The sequence below is a fragment of the Plodia interpunctella genome, chromosome 6 (genome assembly GCF_027563975.2).
Source record: "Plodia interpunctella isolate USDA-ARS_2022_Savannah chromosome 6, ilPloInte3.2, whole genome shotgun sequence".
Classification (NCBI taxonomy): Eukaryota; Metazoa; Arthropoda; class Insecta; order Lepidoptera; family Pyralidae; genus Plodia; species Plodia interpunctella.
The window spans coordinates 8,051,353-8,071,605 of NC_071299.1; the positions used below are offsets into that span (position 1 = coordinate 8,051,353).

The window sequence follows — 20,253 nt, forward strand, 5'->3', positions numbered from 1 at the left end:
CCCTTGTGCAAGAAAGATCTGAGGACCCAAAAAAAATTAAATAATAAATTAACTCACAAAGTTTTTACTAACTAAAGCTACGTATATTTAGTATTATCTAGTATATTTTTAAACAAATAGAACTCATCATATATAAGAAGTATGCACAAAAAGAACTCAGAATCAATTATATCTAGATTATTTTGTTAAAATAAATCACAAACTGGACTAACTGTTTTTTGGTAATATGACAAAATCATTTACATTGATACCTATTTATTTATCTATTAGCGGCCCGTGCTGCCTTCGCTCGGGTAATAACATAATAAATTATAAACCTAAACCTCCCTCAGGAATTACACTATCCATTGATGAAAACCGAATGAAAATCCGTGCAGTAGTTTTTGAGTTTATCACGAACAGATAGACAGACGCGGTAGAGGAATTTGTTTTATAATATGTAAGGATTATTACCTATGTGAAATTATGATTACGTAACCATAAGCATGGCACAAAAAATATATGAGTTCACATTCCAACTAAGCTGTTCAAGTTTATCAATTGATGAGTGTATAAACCACAAACCAAATATAGTTTTTTTGTTTTGCATCGAAAATCGACACAAAAAAGGACATCCTGACTTTCTGGTTCCCAGTTCACTTCGCCGTGTTGTCTTCAGATAGCTACGCCACTGAGTGGGGATGAAGTTAATGGGGTTACATTAGGCGGGGACGAGCCGAGGCTGACGCCCGCGCAAACAAATAAAGCTACTCGTTAAATAAATCGCCACAGTCAAACACCGAGACCTTTCCGCACCTCTACACTCCTGAATAAATAAACATAATAATGTGTTTAGCGAAACGCCAGCCATTCATAAGTAATGGACGAGATTATAAATTTCTGTAATATTTCACTTGTAAACAAACTTTTGAGAAAAATTTCAACATCGTCGTAATCATATTTATTATCTTTTAATATCAACGTTTTTAATTAATTTTTCAGGAACTTTTTTCTTCAAAACTATTTTCATTTAAATAAATGACTGTCAGATTTAACGGTTATCAAAATCGTACCTAAATAATTAAACGGATTTAGATGCGGGAAGACATGAAGATATTTACATTTTATGTAATCCATTTAAACATCTAAGCATATATACAGACAGAGGGAAGCGACTTTGTATTTATACTATGTAGTGATAGATAGTGATGATAGTAAACATGTAAATGACATTTACTTATTCGTGTACTACTATTGTTTCCATCCTTATTAACACCCCTCTTTTTGCGTCTGAGTTTAGAAAGCCTCCGACTTCCAAGGAAATCGTGATTTGAGTCTGACTATCTACATTTCTAGGTAAACACAATTTCTTCCAGCTCTCGTATAATAAAATCAATAGCATAGAAAAGTGATTGCCTAACTGACCGTGTGTGCGGCTACCATCGGCTTCCCTTTGTGTTATTATATTTAGCCGATCCACAAACAGATTCGGCAGCGAATCAATAAATATTGTGAGCTCCAAGACGATTATTAATATACGTTCTTTGTACTAAAAGGTCGTCTCTTCCATAAGGGTACTCTTATTAAATTTTCTTTTAATTCTGGGATATGAAGAATACTTGAGCTTTAATTTGCCACTGCCCGGTTGCCCGCAACGCTTATATTAACAATCTCGAATATTTATTTATTATGTCCAAGTCTTTTGACCAAGGAATAAAATAAAAAGTAAACACACAAAATTCAATATGGCTTTTAAATTAAAAAAAATATAATTTTAACTACATGTTGTTAAAAGACAATAAAAATTATGTATCTTCCAAATGCATCATGGTACTTATCCGAATTGCGTCGCTGCTCAATCAAAACTATCTTAACCTATTATCTGTATCTATATATAACATGATAATAATTATTATAAGCTCAGAACACAGGAAAATGTGCGGTTATTTAGTAGGCAAAAGGAAACCCCAAATGGGTCGATCTTGGTGCACGAAAGTTATATTCACCCATTATTTTCGATTCACTGATGCTCCGGGGAATCAGGCAACTTTCCTAACTCGGTTCTCGTTATGGTAATATCTCGCGCTAAATGATCATTAATTTCATTATAATTGTGACCGGCAAACTTGCTACACTTTTCGTGTCAGAAATTGCTTTTATAGGTAATTATTTCTTTTTCATCCAAACCTTATTGAGTCTTAATAAACGTTCTAACTACGTGTAGTTTCCGTATTTTCGTTTCACTTATGATGTAACTATTACACCTATTTTTAAATTCAATAGGTGGTATCCTCAATCATCATTCAAATTTAACACAATATTCCTTTATGGTAGATAGTAATGAGTATGGCAGTTTCTAGATATTTCCAAAGGAGCGAAACCTTCAACTAAAGTTAGTAATAACGTATTTACAACACCCACAGAACCTCTACTCACGGGCGCTTGTCAAACTAATTCCAACCATTTAAAATTTTAACCTATAAGCTAATATTCTCAGTATCTACACTAAACTCAAAATTATATTTTACACTCTATTATATGCTTGTGCTTAGACATAATTGGTATTATTACAAAGTTTCTATCTAAATTTATAGTTTTAAAGCCTGTTTCAAACGTTAAATTACAGTCACGTAATTCATATAAGTCAAAACCTTGAATAAAGTCTGACACCAGTGTTAGCAGTTACATACTCGAAAAGAAAGAAATAATTCATAACACGTGCTAAAATTACAGATTTCCATACGTAGGTACTTGTTATGATTTTGACTTGTTTCATTTTGGCACATAAAAACCTGAATGCCCCAAGTGTCGGGGGGTCATAGCCGACAAGAAAATAGAACTTGCTTTAAATAATTATTCACGCCGGAGAGACTTATCTTCCATCTTCCTTGCGTCGTATTTCTCACTGCTGAGGGTCGTGATCTCTTTGTAATATTTGTCTATTTGTCGCGTATTATTTACCTATATATATATTTTTCCGCTGTTAGAATCTGTGTTCAGCGATTTGGACAGCATTGACTGTGGTCTTCAGTGTCTAGCGCACCTGGTCCATTCCATAGCTGTGTTCTCTTGGTCGTTTTCTTTCCACTTTCCTACAATTTTATCTAGATTGTCACCGCGTTTCAGAGCAATGTGTGAAAAAAAAACTCTAGTTATTCTTTGTTGACATATTGTGAAAAGTCTGGGCTTAACTGCGAATTGTTGATTGGATTCATTAGTTCGGTTCAGAGAGTATTAGAATAAAGCCTGTTATAAGTTTACAAGTAAGTAGATCAAATCTCGATATCTGTGGTTATCACAACACCGCAAGTTGAGGCTTACCGGCTCAGCCACGTCTGTACGAATCCGACTGGCAGTAAACTACTGAATAGACGTGTTTCCAACTGATCCTAAAATATCTTGGTGTTTTCCTGTTTTCATAGGATATATTGTGCGTATTTTGTTAAGTCTCTAAGAAATCTCTTATTGTGGAAGTCCTTTTTACCTACGCGAAAAAGTAGTTGTCATAAATATCTATTCAATTCTAGTGGGTATCACTCTATTGATAACTATTATATAATTATCACAGTAGATAGATGCTTATTAATTATTTTACAATATTACTTAAATATGAGCTACTAATACAACCATTTGACATATTAAATAAAATTATTAATTTATTTCCAACCGAATTATTAAATAGGTACTTAGGAAGGCATTATTATAAAGGCTACCTCCGATACATTGACTTCGAAATAATTTTACCTTCAATAAAAGAGAATGAGCCTATATTTATGATCAACGATTTTATGATAAAATGGATTATCTAATTGACTTGCTTCCATCAGTTCTTATTAAACAATTCAGTTCTGAGTGTCAAAACTGAAGAAAGAAAGATTAAATACACTCGTATAAAAACGAACTTATATTGTAAAAGTTATGAAATATGAAAACCAAGCAGGTAAAATTCAAATTAAACAGAGACAGGGGCTTCATCACGACCTATTTTTTTCATTTTAAATGCATGAATTTATTCACATTTCTATGCATTTTTACTCGTTTAAATGAGTCGGTTTATATCTTCCGTGCTCGCGACCGACTTATTAAACATTCTCTATTAAAGCATTTAGATTGTATTTTCGCAGTTTGCTGGATATACGACGATGAATGGAGCTCTTTATTGCTTGTCACACGCACGCTTTCATAAGTAGTATATTATATAGATTTGTATAGTAATAAGTAGTTCATAATAACATCACATGTACACATTCTAAATAGGTACAGAAACACAAACGAATTAAAAACTAAATTAAACAATTAAGAAACTCCGAAGTTGCTCGTACCATCTCTACTAGGAAGCCGATGGTGTTCAAAACAGATAAACACATTTGGCAAACACAGCTAAGATTTGTACTTTAAATAAAGATAAAAACTAGATTCATATCCATTCACTAACTCCCCTATTGTCTTCGGGGGTTAAAAATTGTCAGGAAGCACATATACTTAAATAGGAAAGTGCCTGTGTTATTACTACATATCATATACAGAACTTTACGGTCAAGTATTAATATTCACAATACATATCTAAAGAGAGCTCGTCTATTTTCTCATATCTTTTTTAATATGTAATTCTTTAAGTACTATTATGAATGTTCAAAGCAATTCATAATAATATGATGTGACGGTCTTACAAATTGATGCAATGGAACCCGTGGCGGGCAGTATGGAAATCTATATTAGAAAAGGGATACAAGTTTGGTTCCCCAGAGACTCATACCTCGTTTGAAATTCTGGCTCATTTATTAGAAATTAACTGTATGCCTGTGCCAATGAGAATTCCCGTCGGGAATATAATGCAAAGTTTCATATTTTCCACATTTATACGCCTTTTTATAAGCTTTTATTTTTTAATTTGCGATGTGTAGAATGTGCAGATATCTTCAACAAACTGAAATTTCGTAGGTACCTAGTGTTTCTGCATAATTGGTTAATATTTATTATATTAATGATAAGCATGACTTGATGGTGTACTAGGAACACGGTCATGATTTTTGTCAAGCATTGAATGCAATAAGATCTCTCTGACAACAATAAAAGCTTTTGTAAAAAACTTGTTAATGCTTACGTCTCTAATCGCACAATAATTTGAGATCTTTTTGCAATTTAAAAATCCAGAAATAGCTATTAACTAGACACAAACCAATTTGCGGCAAGGTCAAGGTATCGTCATTTAGCAAAAGAATTTTCGGCACCAAATCGAAAATCTTGATCGTTTCAGCAAAATGGTTTTGAGACTGATTGGAATTTGAAGAAAAGTCTGGTGACGACGTAGATTAGACGTAGACCTAGAACGAAAAAAGCAAACGATTGTGAAAAATAAATTTATTCATTTTGTTTACGTTATGCGTCACTGTAGTGGTAAAAGCGAATGTGAGATAAAAGCTGTTATCACTGGTAATGTTAAAATGGAAAATTATTAGAATAAATACAATACCTAATATATGCCATTTGAATAGAATTCATGTATTATTATAATATATATTTCTGTAAAATTTATGTTCGTGAGTTTTATATGTCAAATCTGGACAGAGTAGCTTTCATATTATATCATCTGTTAAATTATTCAATCTCAATAGGAATGCAGTGATTTTATTTTGTACCCGACTACCAGATAATAGAAATAGATTTTTGCCGTTCCCTACAGCGGATTGAGCGGAGTCAAGTTGCGGCCAATTAGAAAAAAAATGCCGTTTATTTAAACGTTGGCATTTAGTTAAATACTGCCATTAGAGAAATGCTTTTAGTTCCCTCCTCTAATGGCTTACGGGTAGACACGTCATTAGGTACAGTATCTGTTCCAATTGCCACGGTCCAAATGTTAATTATAGTTGCCAATTAAAAGTTCAGGGGATGCTCTCTGTCTGCGTTTTGGATTATATATGAGTTGTTCAGGTGATAATCCCTCGTTACGATCTCGTAGCTTCTAAAAGCTACTAAAAAGGACAATTCACCATCTGGTGAATTGTCCTTTTTAGAAGCTTTTATCAATTTCACCTGTCTTTGTTTGCTCGTAATCAAATCTTTTAAGAAAAATTTCAACTACTTCCGCTTTTCCAACTGAGTTGAAATTTTCGATGACGGTTCAGTTTTCATAAGCATGACTTAATGGTGCAAGTTAGAATTTGGTCTTTGTTTAGGCTTGGGTTAATATAATTCTTTATATTAAATTAACCCAAACCTAAACTTATAAGCAGAGCTGTAGTGCAGCCTTTTTTTTGTTTTCAACAATATTAATAACTTAACAAGCAGTCCTTGCATAAAAAAATTAAAAAATGTTGAAGTAAATAGACCCGAAAAATAATAAACATGCCGCTTGCCTACTTCTGAGTTTATTTCACAAGAAAATCAAATTACATTTGGGGTTATCCATCATTTTTCCCGCGCTTACCTAGCTGATCATAAATCAGGTCCAACGAGGATTGCCAGTTTGTCTCTGACACAATTAATCTCTCGTCACAAACATTGTACATTGCTTGTATATAAACAGAATTTATTAAAAACATTTATTTATTATGAACTTCATCATAATTTAAGTTTCTTTTCTGACCATATTTATATACTATCCCCAACACCCAAACCTTCCTGATTAATTAAAATACAGAAGCGCCCGTTTCTATTGGATGGAACGAGTCAAACTTTCTTTTTGTTGATAACTACAATGTTCACAGCATATTAACATACTCAAAAACAGTTATAATAAAAGTAAATGAAAGTATGGAATAAACTTCCCTTAGTGGTGCTCAGAAAGTGTATAAGTGTATTGCTTTCTACAAATGTCGTCAACGCATCTGTGATCCGTATCGGATTGCTGGTGTATTTTGGGCTGGCGGTGTTTGCTTGCCATTAATTACCTGCAAGCTCGTTTGCCCACTATTCTATAAAAAAATAAATAAAAAGAAACTCATTAATTCAAGAAAACATATCAATGAAATAAAATAATAAAAAATGCCGATAATGTAGTAGCGTAGCGCGGCTGTCACCTGCGCCGCTATGACATATTGCATTATTATGTGCATGGCATCACCTAACATTTACTGAATGACATCTCATTAAAACTAACTCTCATCGTTCGCCCACGTCATCATTTTAGATTATATTTTTTCCAAAGACTTTCGTTTTTTATTTTCGAGCGGCAATGTAATTTTCAATTTACATACTTATGGAAGGTTTCAACGTAATTTCAGTGCGGGAACCGGTCACGATAGGAAAATCTTTTTAAACGACCTCATTTTTATCGTGAATTGATATTAGCTGTATGGATGATACTCAAATTGAGTTGGGAAACTTTCTAGATGGGTATTTGACATCACATTTTCAAAGGCCGCCCGACCCTAACCCTTGGTTTTGGAGTTGATGGGATTTTGATCGGCAGTTGTACCTAACTCGATAAATAGTTTACGAATGCCAGATAGTTTTCACCATATGTTACGTGTTTATTAACAGATAATTTATTTATATACCATATGTCATTAAAAAATAAAATCTCTGAAGATGATGTCTTCAGTGTCTTCTCATGTTCTTCATGTTCTCCAGTCATAGCGCATTGTAATAATGAAAGCTCATCCTGCTGGATCAAATTCCAAGACGTCGGAGTCAAGGATGATCAGTAATGAGATGGACGGATAGAATAAGGTTTTCTATTTAATCATATTCATATTCATTAATTTCATTGCTATACTACTGTGTTGAAATTTACATTATATCACCACCATTATACAATTATCAATAGATTATCAAAAAACGAGAATGGTCCACATCTTGTGAACTTTTTATATAATGCAATAAATAATGGCATTATTTTAACAAACAGCAAAGTCTATAAGGCCCTATAGCAGGTACAAGATCATAATACCTGGAAGAGGCCCCTAATCAAGATTCACAGCTATTGGCGATCGCTGCCCTCAGCCTCATGAGGCTGCACTGGCAATCAAACCCAGGAATCCTGTTGTTATTATGCCACGAATATAAATGTTCTTTGAGATCATTGAAACTATTTATTTTTTATAGATATTCGAAGTAAAAAGGTAAATGTTACGTTTGACAATGAAATGAAATCTGCTTTGTAGTATCGTCACGTCACGTTGAAATATGAGAACGTGAGTTAAGGCCGCGGCGACTTGAAAATATTTTAATGACATATACTTATGAGTTCACTAGCTGTTTCCCAATTTCACCTGCGGCAGCCTACGTTTGATCCCGGATTTGTAACTCTTTGTATCTATTTCATTTTTGTCCCATCGGACCAGTGGTTTAGCCGTGATAGCGTGCGTACCTAACGAATGATATATCGACTTTAGCATTTATAATATTTGTATAATAGTACCAACGGTTTATTTTTCTTTGTGATATTCTATCTATTAAGTAATACACTTGATTAAATTTTTCGATCGTAATATTTTATTTCTTGAACGAAAATGCGAAATGTGCGAAAAAACAAAGTATTTATTAATCATCATCTGCATTATCTATTCATTATTCATTCTTTCAGATTTAAATTCATTATGAATATTTAGATACAAACTCAAAATGTATTCCCGCGAAGACTTATTTCCACATTTTATGCAATGTTAATAAAACATCGTTATAAGCTGTGTAGATGTAATTTTCGAATATAGATGTGCTTTGATAATTACTTTACCATCACCTCAAACCAATAAACAAATTGTCACCCTAAACGAATATACATACCATTTCCGTAATTTTATACAAAAAACATAAATGTGCTAACGATATAAAATCAAATACAATAGAATTAAAAAGTTGTTCAAAACTGGAAGTTTCAAACTATGATAGCTAGTTTTTCCCCATCAGCAGTTTTTGTTCAGTTTGTATGGCGGTAAAAAGCCGTGATACAAAAAGACCGGACAGAGCAGAGTGGCAGGTGTCTGCGGCCAAGCGGCGCAACGACCTGAAACAGTGATAGTATAGATCCTATACTATCCGAAGACATAAAATTATAGACTTCGAAATATTAATTTAAAAATAATATTTAATATCACACACACAACAAATAATCAATTTAAAATATACCCGAGAAGAAACAGTATATTTTGTCCTTCGCCAGTTATACAAGACTCAATCAGCCGCTTTGTATGAAACGGGCCGGATTGTATAGAAATCTTGTATCTCATTATCGTCGCTAGTTTTCAGTCTGATAATGCGCACCTATTGTATTGTATTGTATTGTCAGTAGACAGAGTATTATTTTCTATAAGTTTATATTCGACAATAGGTAAGATTTTTTTTCTGATGACTGAATCTTACTAGATTCAGTCATCAGAAAAAAATTAAACTAGGTCTAAGAACTTTTTGATCTAAAGTACATGTAGCGATGCTAGGGATACCAATCCCTAGCATCGCTATCCCAAGTTATAATAAATCACGTGGTCCGTAACATATACATATCAAGAAGGTAAATATACAATGGTGAACTTATCCCATGAAGAACTTCTTTATTAAATAGGTACCCATATGATAATAAGTATAATTCATCGATATTCGTAATCGATAGAGAAATGAAGCATTACTGCTTAATCAACTTTATCTCCATATCCACGTTGCTTTGTGATTAGATTTCTGCCCTCGATGGAAACGCTTTCACAGTTTGGGCACATCGATCATTTTTATGTTGATTCATCGATTTTATGAACAATTGATAACTGGCAGCGTTAAATAAAACAAAACAAATACATAGGTATTTGTTCTTACACAAGGTGTTTTAATTCATCCAAACTACGGGATAATAGTATCACTGTTTTCTCACATCTGGCAATGCATGTTCAGGTAGAATCTTGTAACTCAATTTTGAAGCAGATATCTTTAACTAATTGAGTTGAAATTTAGTTGTCCACACGTTTAGTTTGAATTACAAAGCATTATTATTATAAGCATGACTTGATGGTGCACCCGGGAACGGCTTCCGAGGAGGAAACTCCTCAATTATATAATTGAATAAATATTCCATGGACATGATATTTTGTCACCCATTGAATACCTGACAACATAAAAAGCCTGTGTCAAAAATGACATTTTTGTGTAAAACCTATTTGGCATATTTGCAAGTACCTATAGTTGATTTTGGCTATTATACAAAATCTCTATAAGTAAACATTATAAATACGCTTACCGTCAGTTTCCTGGACCGCGAGATAAGGTCCTAACAGTAGTGCCAGGATTGGAGGTCAAAAGTTCTCAAGGGTCAAAGGGTCGTCAAAATCCAAATGACGTGATCTTAGAAGATAACGCGGGTTGCAGACATAACGAACTCATATAAATGCGGCCGCGGTGAGCCGGACCCGACCGGACCCGGCCCGCCGGACTCACCTTGCGACCTCGTACGTCTGATTTATTCAAAGTATATCCCTGGACGGAATACACGTCGGATTTTGCCGAAACATCTCCAATTTTACATGTCATTGTGGGGAACATGACAAAGTCAGCGGAGTAGCTATGTGGGTGGATTATTCTTTTTTATCCCTGATCTGTACAATATTTTTTTAATAATTATGATTGATTTAACTTTTCGTTCAAGTATATACATTATGTATCTCTTCGTGTTTTTCAGAAATATTGTGTTTTAAGATGGAGAATGTGTTGCATTCGTCGCGTAAACAATGATATGCGCTGGGGGAAACTTCTAGCGAGCACAATTGCCTACCGCCACGTCATCATTGTCAAGCTCACTCAAAAGCTTTTCAAAATATCCGGTATACACCCATATGCTGTGGTAATAGAGGCGAATTCGCTATGAATTCGGATTGGTCGATGGCTGGTGACTATACGTAGATCACATAAATGAGGCGGTCTCTCACTTTATTAGAGAGTAATCATTTCATTCTATTATATCACATTTTTGCGGTTAACTCTTGATATAGATTGATTCCAATCAATTAAACTTTACATAGATTGATTATTTGGAACTAAAATGTAATCAAGATCGAAAAAAAATGAAAAAAAAAAATGAAAATATTGATTTCTATGAATTGAGAAAGTCACTTTCAAATTTAACTGCCTAATCGATCTATATTATTTAACTCATATTGTTGTCTATTTATTAGCTAGCAACTTCATTTGAGTCCTGTTCAAAATAAGTACAATATTTTTTATACAAACGCCTAAACAATATATTAAATGAAATAAAGCAGAATCATTTGTTAGAACTTATCACTGAATGACTAATGAATTAGTTACATTTATATTTTTGCTGTTGTATTTGTAGTTTTCAATGAATGTCCGTTCTTCACCCGTTAAGAAAGTAATTAAAAATATACTTTCCAATCGAAAAGCCGCTGTTAGATAATCTTCCAACGAGTAGGAATAAAAGCAAAAGTATGTTCCCATATAGGTATTCGAGATCTTATAAAACACGCCGCCTGGGGTGGCAACTTCGTTGAAATGCACCACGGATGCAGCGCCCGAGGCAAAAAGCTAACCGGGATTATTACGGACACAGAGGATAAAAGTATAAAATGCTTTAACTGAAATAAATTGTTACCGCGACGACCGGTATATTTATTGTCTGTACTCTTTCAGAATAACTTTAAGTCATTAGTTCGTATGAGAGAAAAAATACAAATAGGAGTTGTACAAAAATATCCGACATAAGATTTAATTGACATCAGAGACTCTGAGGTCATGTTGCATTCAACGCGTGGCAAAAAATCTATTGGCATGAATATGCCTTTGTCTAGCAATAGCATACATATATGCATTTTGGTCCATTTTATAACTGTTTTTCTACCAAGTTGTTTCATATCAAGTGAAATTATCTTCGACAGGTTAATTGTAATAAATTATGTCAAAAATATAACAAATAATCCATTGCGTAGACGTGAAAGAATAAACACAATTGATTACATAATACCCACTAACTTATAATAAAGGATAAAATGTTATCTAGTCGACTTCACTGGCTGACCTAAATGTCATGTCTAACATATCGACTTTTGTAATCTCTTGTAATAAATATTGGCTAGGTATCTAGGAAGTCTGTTTTTGTTACTTATTCATAACCTGTAGCTTCTAAAAGTTTATTAGAATTTAATGGGTTATTCACTTATTTCGCCACAAGTGCCTTTTTATTATTCGTTTGACAGTTTTATTTATTAGTAATGTAGTGGCCAATTGGCAAAAAAATGTTTATTCTTTATTTTTCAATCGATATTAGAATGATATATGAATGGGTGTGGTCTCATAGTGAAGCAAATTTTTTTATTTTACGATTTGGCAACATGTTTAGTCAAGTCTGTGTGGTCCCATAGTGAATAACCCAATTTAATACACAAGCTTTCATGATTCTTTGTATTTTAATCAAGTTTGGCTAGAAGAAAAATCATATTGATAATGCCACACATCATTCCGAATTTGGGATGTTCCACCCACTGGAAACTTAAGCGTAAGACTATAAGCACTACCAGATAGGTATGTTTGGTGTGAGGTGTCATTACGTAGAACATGTTATGGAGCAATACTATTCCATTACAGACTTTTCGGCAAGAAATTGAAAAATTAAACCCATCTATGTACTTAAAGCCACCTATGTAGCATTATATACCTTTTATACAAGGCTGTCATAATAAAAATATATATAAATTGATGTATGTATGCATAAACATTTAATTTTACTCTCTTATCGCACATACCTGGGGTGATCAGGTATCCCCTGTTGAATTGCAGGAAAAGCATTGTCCATTTCGTGGTAAGAACTGTTTCTGCTGGATACCATAAATCAAATAGGCATATCATAGGCATGGAATAGTCTATCGATTTCTCAAAATTTCACATGACACGTACCGGGTTGCTCATGTCTTGCACTGCGGTTGCACCGCGGTGTTTACCCACACGCTCGTTTGCGATTTACTATTTTTTTACTCAATACGCTATATCTTTATACTTTAAAAATCTGATACTAGTGTTAGAAAAGTGGTAAAATATAATATTTCGAACATTGGCTTATGGTTGGTGGGGTAGAGGGCGTCCTTAGTGCTCCGCCGCGCCGTCAAGATCTGTCTTAGGCTATGCTCTTCTCCTCAAACCAGATGAGTATAGTCGGACTCACCTAAAGGCAGTGTCACCTTTGCCGCCTTGTTTGTTGAGTCGGCTACTTTTCTCTCACTCACTCGAGAGCCTGTCTAGAAATATTTTGAACTTTATGTTTTAGTATTTTGTATAATAAATCAGGTTAAACTGGTCAACATCAAATGTCCAAATTTGAATGAAATATTTTTAAAAAGCAGTTTGTATATAAGCATCGAATTTAAATGTTAATTTGCCATTATATACGATGAGTTGTCCGTGAATACATCTAAAATTATGGTTAGTTAATTAATTATATTATAAGTATGATTTAAAATACATAGTACCTACTGTTTTGTTTAGTGAAAAGCAGTGCAGTGCAGGAGAAAATCATAATGTGTTAATCTAGATCTTATATAAATGTGTATAAAACGTTATTGAAAAGTTATTTTTTTGCATTATAGTGAATAACACAACCTTTGATAATAAATTTCATTGATTTATGGGACTTTTTCACATTTCAATTTCAACCATTTCTTGCTTATCTATATTTTAGGTACCTCTACACGAAAATGTATTTGTGAAGTATTCGTCAAATCCCAATTATTATGTAAAAAAGTAACACTAGTATTTTCCTCCAACGTGTCATGAGACACATGGGTCTCTTCCATTACAATATGAAGAACTAGAAGAATATAATATATCTTATTTCATCTATAAACTTATAGGATTAAAATATTGCAGCGTCCAGAAATTCTGGCCTTGTGTCTGGTGGTGGCTGGTGTGTTTGGAGCTCCCGCCGACGTTGTAACCGTGGTGGATTCTCTCGTCAAAAGCGATGGGCACGGCAACTACGAGTTTTGGTGCGTTCATTTTAAATAAGTATTTAATTTTTATGTTATCGCTGCATGCATTTTGGCCTGCTTTGACTACTTAACCTGGCGAAAATGTATGTACTCCACCTGATGGGAAATGGTCAAATCTTTAAAAGAAGATTTATTTTATACTAGCGATCGTCTCGATTAAACCATAATAAATAATAGAACTAAAGCTTCCTCAGCAATCACGCTATCAATTGGTGAAAACTGCTTGAATTTATCGTGAACAGACAGACACGGTAGAGGTAATATGTATAAGGATAAAGAAGCGATCTTCGGAACTCGAGTCCAAAATGCTACCGAGGAAAGAGAGAGACTTATCCTTACTTGACTTTTCTCGGTGACTTGGATTTGATAGCATTCGCACTTCTGATTGATTTTATCAACATAAATCAATGAAACATTAAAATAATTACCCCAGGGTCAACAAGTTTATTGGGAATAACTTCCCAATTGTTAGACTGGTTAAACTACTCAATATTAGTACTCTGAATAGCCATTTTTTGCATTACAGGTTTCAACTATCAGATGAGACGTATAGATGGCAAACTGGCGAAGTAAAGACTGCTAGTAATGGTAAACCATTTGTGTTCACTTCAGGGGGGTATAGGTATTATGACATTGCGAGGGAGGTGTTCCACACGATACAATTTGAGGCTGATGAAAATGGTTACAGAGCTAAAGTCACTGAAGAACCCCTGCCTCCAGGAGCACCCCCGCCGCGTCTAGTTGCTGGTGCAGGCGGTGGATAAGTACATACTTGCAACTAACTATATAAGGGCGTTACAAAATACCTATGTATATGCGAATAGATAAGATGCGGTATCGGGAGATCCTGCGAAGTTTTAAGTTAACATTACCACTTCTAGCCGAAAAATGGCAAGAATCAAGTGAAAATGGGCTGGTCATATAGCCAGAAACGACGGACTCGTGGAGTGGAGACTATGGGGCAGAAAGCGTCCAGCAGAAAGTCCACAAATGCGGTGAAAGACCACTTCATTAAGATAGCAGGCAGCAACTGGATCTTAGCTGCCTAAAATAGGGAAATGTGGCGGGAACTGAAGGAGGCCTTCACAAAATTTTAGATGAACGACGCTGAAAAGAAGAAAGAAGATTAGCACTTCTAATAGGCTCATACGGACGATTTCGTATTCGTTACTGCAGACGTCTGACTACTTTTATTTATTAATTTATTTAAACTTTATTGCACAACTATACAATATGTAAAATAATGGCGAACTTAATGCTAAAAGCATTATCTAACAGTCAACCTTTGTTTCAAACTGCAGATAATGCTGTGGGTTACTTTCTAGAAGTGTTTATGAGTATTAACTTGAAATTTTGCATAAAAGATCTACCCATGGTACCGTATCTTACCACTTCGTATGTATATAGATATAGGTTGAAAGACTTTTTATAGAAGGTTGTATACAAGCAGGGCCTTCGAATATTTTTGTATAAAATTTTAAACTGGATGAAATAAAATTATAACGAAACAAATATGTTGCTCCCTAGGGGTATAGGTGGCTTTTGAAACACAAGCCAAATTTTGAATTACTAAAATTTGTATCAATGTTTGCCGAATAAATTCTTTCTTTCTTACCTACATATGTATTGATGTCATAATCTTCTTCATAGTTATACTCTTCAATAAATGTAAATAAAAATTAAATAGGCTATTTAATAATATTCTTTTCTTTTTGACTTCCCAAAACTAATTACTAAGTATTACGAGTATATAACTAAAACTGTCAAGGGCATGTCGGATCACAAGCAATGTTCCGAAAGTAGGTATATCCTACACAAATAGGCATGTGCACATGTATTTACTTCCAGATTTACATGAGGAACTGTGACTAATTACGATAATTTATCATCATATCTATACATATAATAAAACTGTTATGTCTGTGCATAGGAGATATCAAGAAATATGTAATAAGGGGTATGTATAAGGTGGATAGAAGCCAAAATTAGTTATTCAATATTCTAATTTATCTTATTCTATAATTATTTTAACTGTGGAATTTGTACGAAACAATTAACTTTAATTTACACAAAATATTAAATTAATCATAATAAAGGTAAGTATTATTAGATCAGTCTATTGGTTCCATTTTCAATTTTATGTAAGAGTCTGTGTTTTTTTTTATTGAAACCTGTCTATATAACACAATAATAAGTAAAAACTTGTTTATTTCTCATTTGTTTCTTCTTTTCAACGATGCGCAATAGTTCTACTTATTAATAAAATATTTCTAGTTCATGTTATTCTTAGTCCGCCTATTGAATCTGTTAAACAATTTTGACTTGTAATAACCGCGGTATTAAAAAAAAACACTTTATAAGTAAGTAATGTAATTTTAATAATCGTTGAAATCAGGCCTTGGGTCTGAGTGAGCGGAGCCGCGAATCACAGACAGGACACGGTTTTTTTATATGTAGCGACTCGTTCGATATTCGTACAAAGTTCGTGTACAGTCGCCAGCATGTCTAGTTACCCTGCACAGAACTCTATTCAGCGGTAATACAGGGGAATGTGCAATGAATTTGAGTAGCTTGATGTGCTGTCGACTGTACGTGAAACGCAATGCGCTAGTGCGCGTGAATTAAACGTGCAAGCTGCATGATGCAGCTTTCAACTTAAATCCGGCTGAGTATGAGCAGGAAGGTAGAAGAAGCGAAAGGAATCGTTTCGGGTGAGGGGCGGAGAGTGTCCTTAATGTTACACTTTTTATTATGTAAGGGCGGAGAGTGTCCTTAATTTAGATCTCTTTTATTATACTGTGACATGATGTGGAATTATTTTAACCTCCTGCTCCTTGCACAAACCGTGGTGGCAGGCCAAAAGCTGTACCTAACGTTTGTACGATTCGAAATCCATTCTCATCTGCCACGTATAAGACTATATGGATTTTATTCTTGTCATCAAAGTAGGTGTAACCTCCTGTAGTGAAAATGTATGTGTTTCCATTTGCACTCTTCTTTACGTGACCCTCTTGCCATCGGTTTATGCCGTCTGATTGTTCGACTCTGTGAATTAAGTAAATGATTATGTTTTAATTTAAATATCGAATATGATCGATTCTTTTAGGTTTCCGCCGCTGCAGTCGCGCTATCATTACGACCCGACAATTTTCTTGAGGAAGAAAAGGAATCATTTCCGAAATCATTCATAAAATTTACATATTACCACAGGTGCAGATTATTTTTTTAAACACAAATAGTGAAACTCGAAATTGTAATGACAGCGCGGCCGCCACGATCGAAACGCTCTGAGAACCACCTATTGCACTAGGTATACCTGCCAGAGTCGTTTATGAATTAAAATACACTAAGGTTGAATTGCACTAGTCAAATTTGATGTTGGTATTAACTGCAGAAAAACGCAAAGTACGCCATTTTATCTAAACGTCGGCGGCGCGCAGGTTAAAGTCAACATCAAAGATGACTGTTATAACTCAGCCTAAGTACGTACGTACATCTAAATAAAATCAAATGATTAAATATACTTTTTAAAACAGTATTAACAGTCCACCAATTATTATATTAAACGTCCAATCACACTAATAACTTTCTATAAGCAGCTTACCTGAAAACATAATTTCCATTACCGTCATTAATATTTTTATAATGCGTAATCACCGCGTTTTGGTTTGCAAGTGTGCCAATGCATACCGTAGTAATGAACACATACAGGACCAACAACTGTAAAAAAAAGAATTTGATTATTGATTTTTAGGCCCTATTAGCCATTAGGGAATAGGTATGCACACATTTTATTACTCCAAATAAACGTTCATCACAAAAAAAATAACATGATTTTATTTTTGCAATAACTTCAAAGATAACAGAGATATATTTACTATAGTAAATATATATTTACTACAGTTATAGCATAGGTTATAACCTATATATAGAAATATCTCTATATATAGGCTAACCTATATATAGAAATATCTCTATATATAGGCTATAACCTATGCTATAACTGAGACAAAGAGATCCGGATATAGACTTTGACGTCGTATAATAAAATGTATAACACAAACAAAACTAAGTTTCACAAAAAAAACCTTAATAATAATTGTACTATATTTTTTTTAGTTTTCATGCCGATTTTTATATTTCGAGATACCACATTTTATTTTTCATTTTTTAAACAAGATTGCATTTCTTGCTATTTATTGTAAAATTTTAGTTATTCGTTGATTTTGCCACTTAAGATATCTTGTAATAACAGATTTCTTTGTGTCCTGTATTATTGTCACTAAGTCTTAGTACTATAAACTGTGACTAGATCTTTAACACACGGCACTATAGAACACTCATCAATAAAAAAATATATACACAAAAAAGTTTAGACTTACCATACTGATCTACTCACCAACTCTTCAGTTCACATTCTGTGAATTTTAACTCAATATCTGCATTAATATATACTGATCTGATTTGTTTGTTTGTTTTAAGCTCAATAACCTAGAGTTGCCTTGAACAACAAACATTTCAATATAGTTCGTTTTATAAGTATTTGTTGTTACAATTGAATTGAAGAAATTAATTTTGTAGTTTCTGAAATATTAAATAAAACGAATAGAAGCTATTTGATTACTCAATAATTAAATTATTGACCCTATCCTCTGTTACATTTACTTTGATCCCGACTCCACACTGTCTTTGAACAGTTTGGCAAACTTTGGCGGATTTGCTATACCTACATTGCTGGTTTTCATTGCGGTAAATAAAAGCTCTCGTACAAATTACGCAATGTTCACGCATTCACGTCGGCGCATGAGTCTGGTTCGGCGACAGTGTGGAGCTGGCATGACAAAGTTGAATGGTAAATATTTTTGTACCGTGAGCGTGACCATACTAAACTACTTGGTAGAGGCCAAAGGGATAATTTCAGAAGCTTTCCTATGTTCTGAAGTAAATGGGAAAAGACAATAAACTTTATTTCAATAGCTCAGTATCAAATCCAGCATTACATTAAATAAAGTGGCCTGAACTGTCTTGCACCTGAGCCAGCGATTGAAATCTTGGATTATACCGCTGTTAAAAATAAACTTAACAATTTTTCCTTTATGAAATATGAAATGTGGTTACAATTTTTACAAGGCTATAGGTTGGTATGTACAGGTGAGATTAAGCGGTCAACAATCACCGTGTATAAACAGTTAATTAGTGACACTTTTGAATCATGTTGCTGACAGCCATGCCAGTAAATTTCAATAATGGTAGAAGCCATGTTATATGCTTTTAGGCGACTTAAATAAGATCCGACACCAATTAGTAATAACACATTTGAAAACAAAATTATGATAAAGTCTTTTGAAATGATGATCAAACACAGGAAATACAAGTAGTTTTTTACTTTTTGAGAAATATTATACCGACTCGTATAATTTTAAATTTGATGTGAATATGTGTACCGTATCTGAATAACTTTCTTGACTCGAGCACTGTATTAAGCACACTATTTATAACTTAGTAACTAAGTTAAGTTTATAACTAAACTAAACTTAGGGTAAGTTGCACTAATCAACTTTGACGTTAACTTAAACCTGAGCAGAAAAAGTAGGTATTTCGCTTTTCATTTATATATTATCCGAACAATGGCGAAAAGTTAAGGTCAAAGTTAACGGTTGGTACCCGCTTCTAAACGCGAGTTAAATGTCATCAAAAAGATTCACCTCAATTAATTTGGACAACCAAATACAGTTTATTACAGAGCATAAGTACTTAGAATATTCAACGTACGTACGTAATCCTCTCCATCCTCCACACGAGTGTGATCTCGTTTGTCTGATTTTGTACTATGCTACATTATACATTTCATTTAAGCATATATGCATATTTAACAAGTTAGCAAAGTCGGCCTTGATACAGCCCAGCCTACAACCGGACAAAATACATCATTTTGATTGATTAAAAAATATAGTGGCTAGCTTTTGGATAGATGTCTAATTTGCTACATATAAATCGCTGATTAACACTATTATTCTAACTACAGATAAAAAATATTATAAAATAATAGTTTATAATATTTTTTATCTGTATTTTCTATAGAAACACGAAAAAAAGCAAAGATTATTTAGTTTTGCATAGGTATCTTTGTACTCATGTTCTTTGCAAATATTGTTTCTTTTTTTTTTTCAACACAACAACAACAAAATACCAATATATGATAAACAAAAAAAAATAGGTTATTATGATTTAAAAAAAAAAGTTTATTTTTTTATAATCAAAGGCACACATTATTGATAAGTGATCGATCCATGTAAAATATAAAAGCGTAACTTAAAATCCAGTTCTAAATAATATACTTATAAAATACTAGCTT

The 20,253-nt window shown here is 33.5% G+C and overlaps 1 protein-coding gene and 1 long non-coding RNA gene across 5 annotated transcripts in view; one reads left to right on the forward strand and one right to left on the reverse strand.

The window, feature by feature from the left end:
• Positions 1 to 15,582, forward strand: part of LOC128670619 (larval cuticle protein 1-like) — a 107,713-nt gene extending 92,131 nt beyond the window's left edge. For 3 of the 4 annotated variants that reach the window (XR_008404781.2, XR_008404780.2, XM_053746412.2), the window contains 2 exons: positions 13,777 to 13,895; positions 14,425 to 15,582. Coding sequence is in view for 2 of the 4 variants with exons in the window: in XM_053746412.2 (XP_053602387.1) it covers positions 13,777 to 13,895; positions 14,425 to 14,662 (357 nt within the window). In the remaining 2 variants the exon portion in view is untranslated. Of the gene's footprint in view, positions 1 to 13,272; positions 13,333 to 13,776; positions 13,896 to 14,424 lie in introns of those variants that run through there. The other variant, XM_053746414.1, reaches the window with a different exon arrangement.
• Positions 15,583 to 15,726: 144 nt separating this feature from the next.
• On the reverse strand, positions 15,727 to 18,466 carry LOC128670620 (uncharacterized). Its single transcript, XR_008404782.2, has 3 exons — positions 18,281 to 18,466; positions 17,503 to 17,618; positions 15,727 to 16,943 (listed from the first exon to the last, which is right to left on the reverse strand). It is a non-coding gene; the product is annotated as an uncharacterized LOC128670620 (long non-coding RNA).
• Positions 18,467 to 20,253: the final 1,787 nt, after the last annotated feature.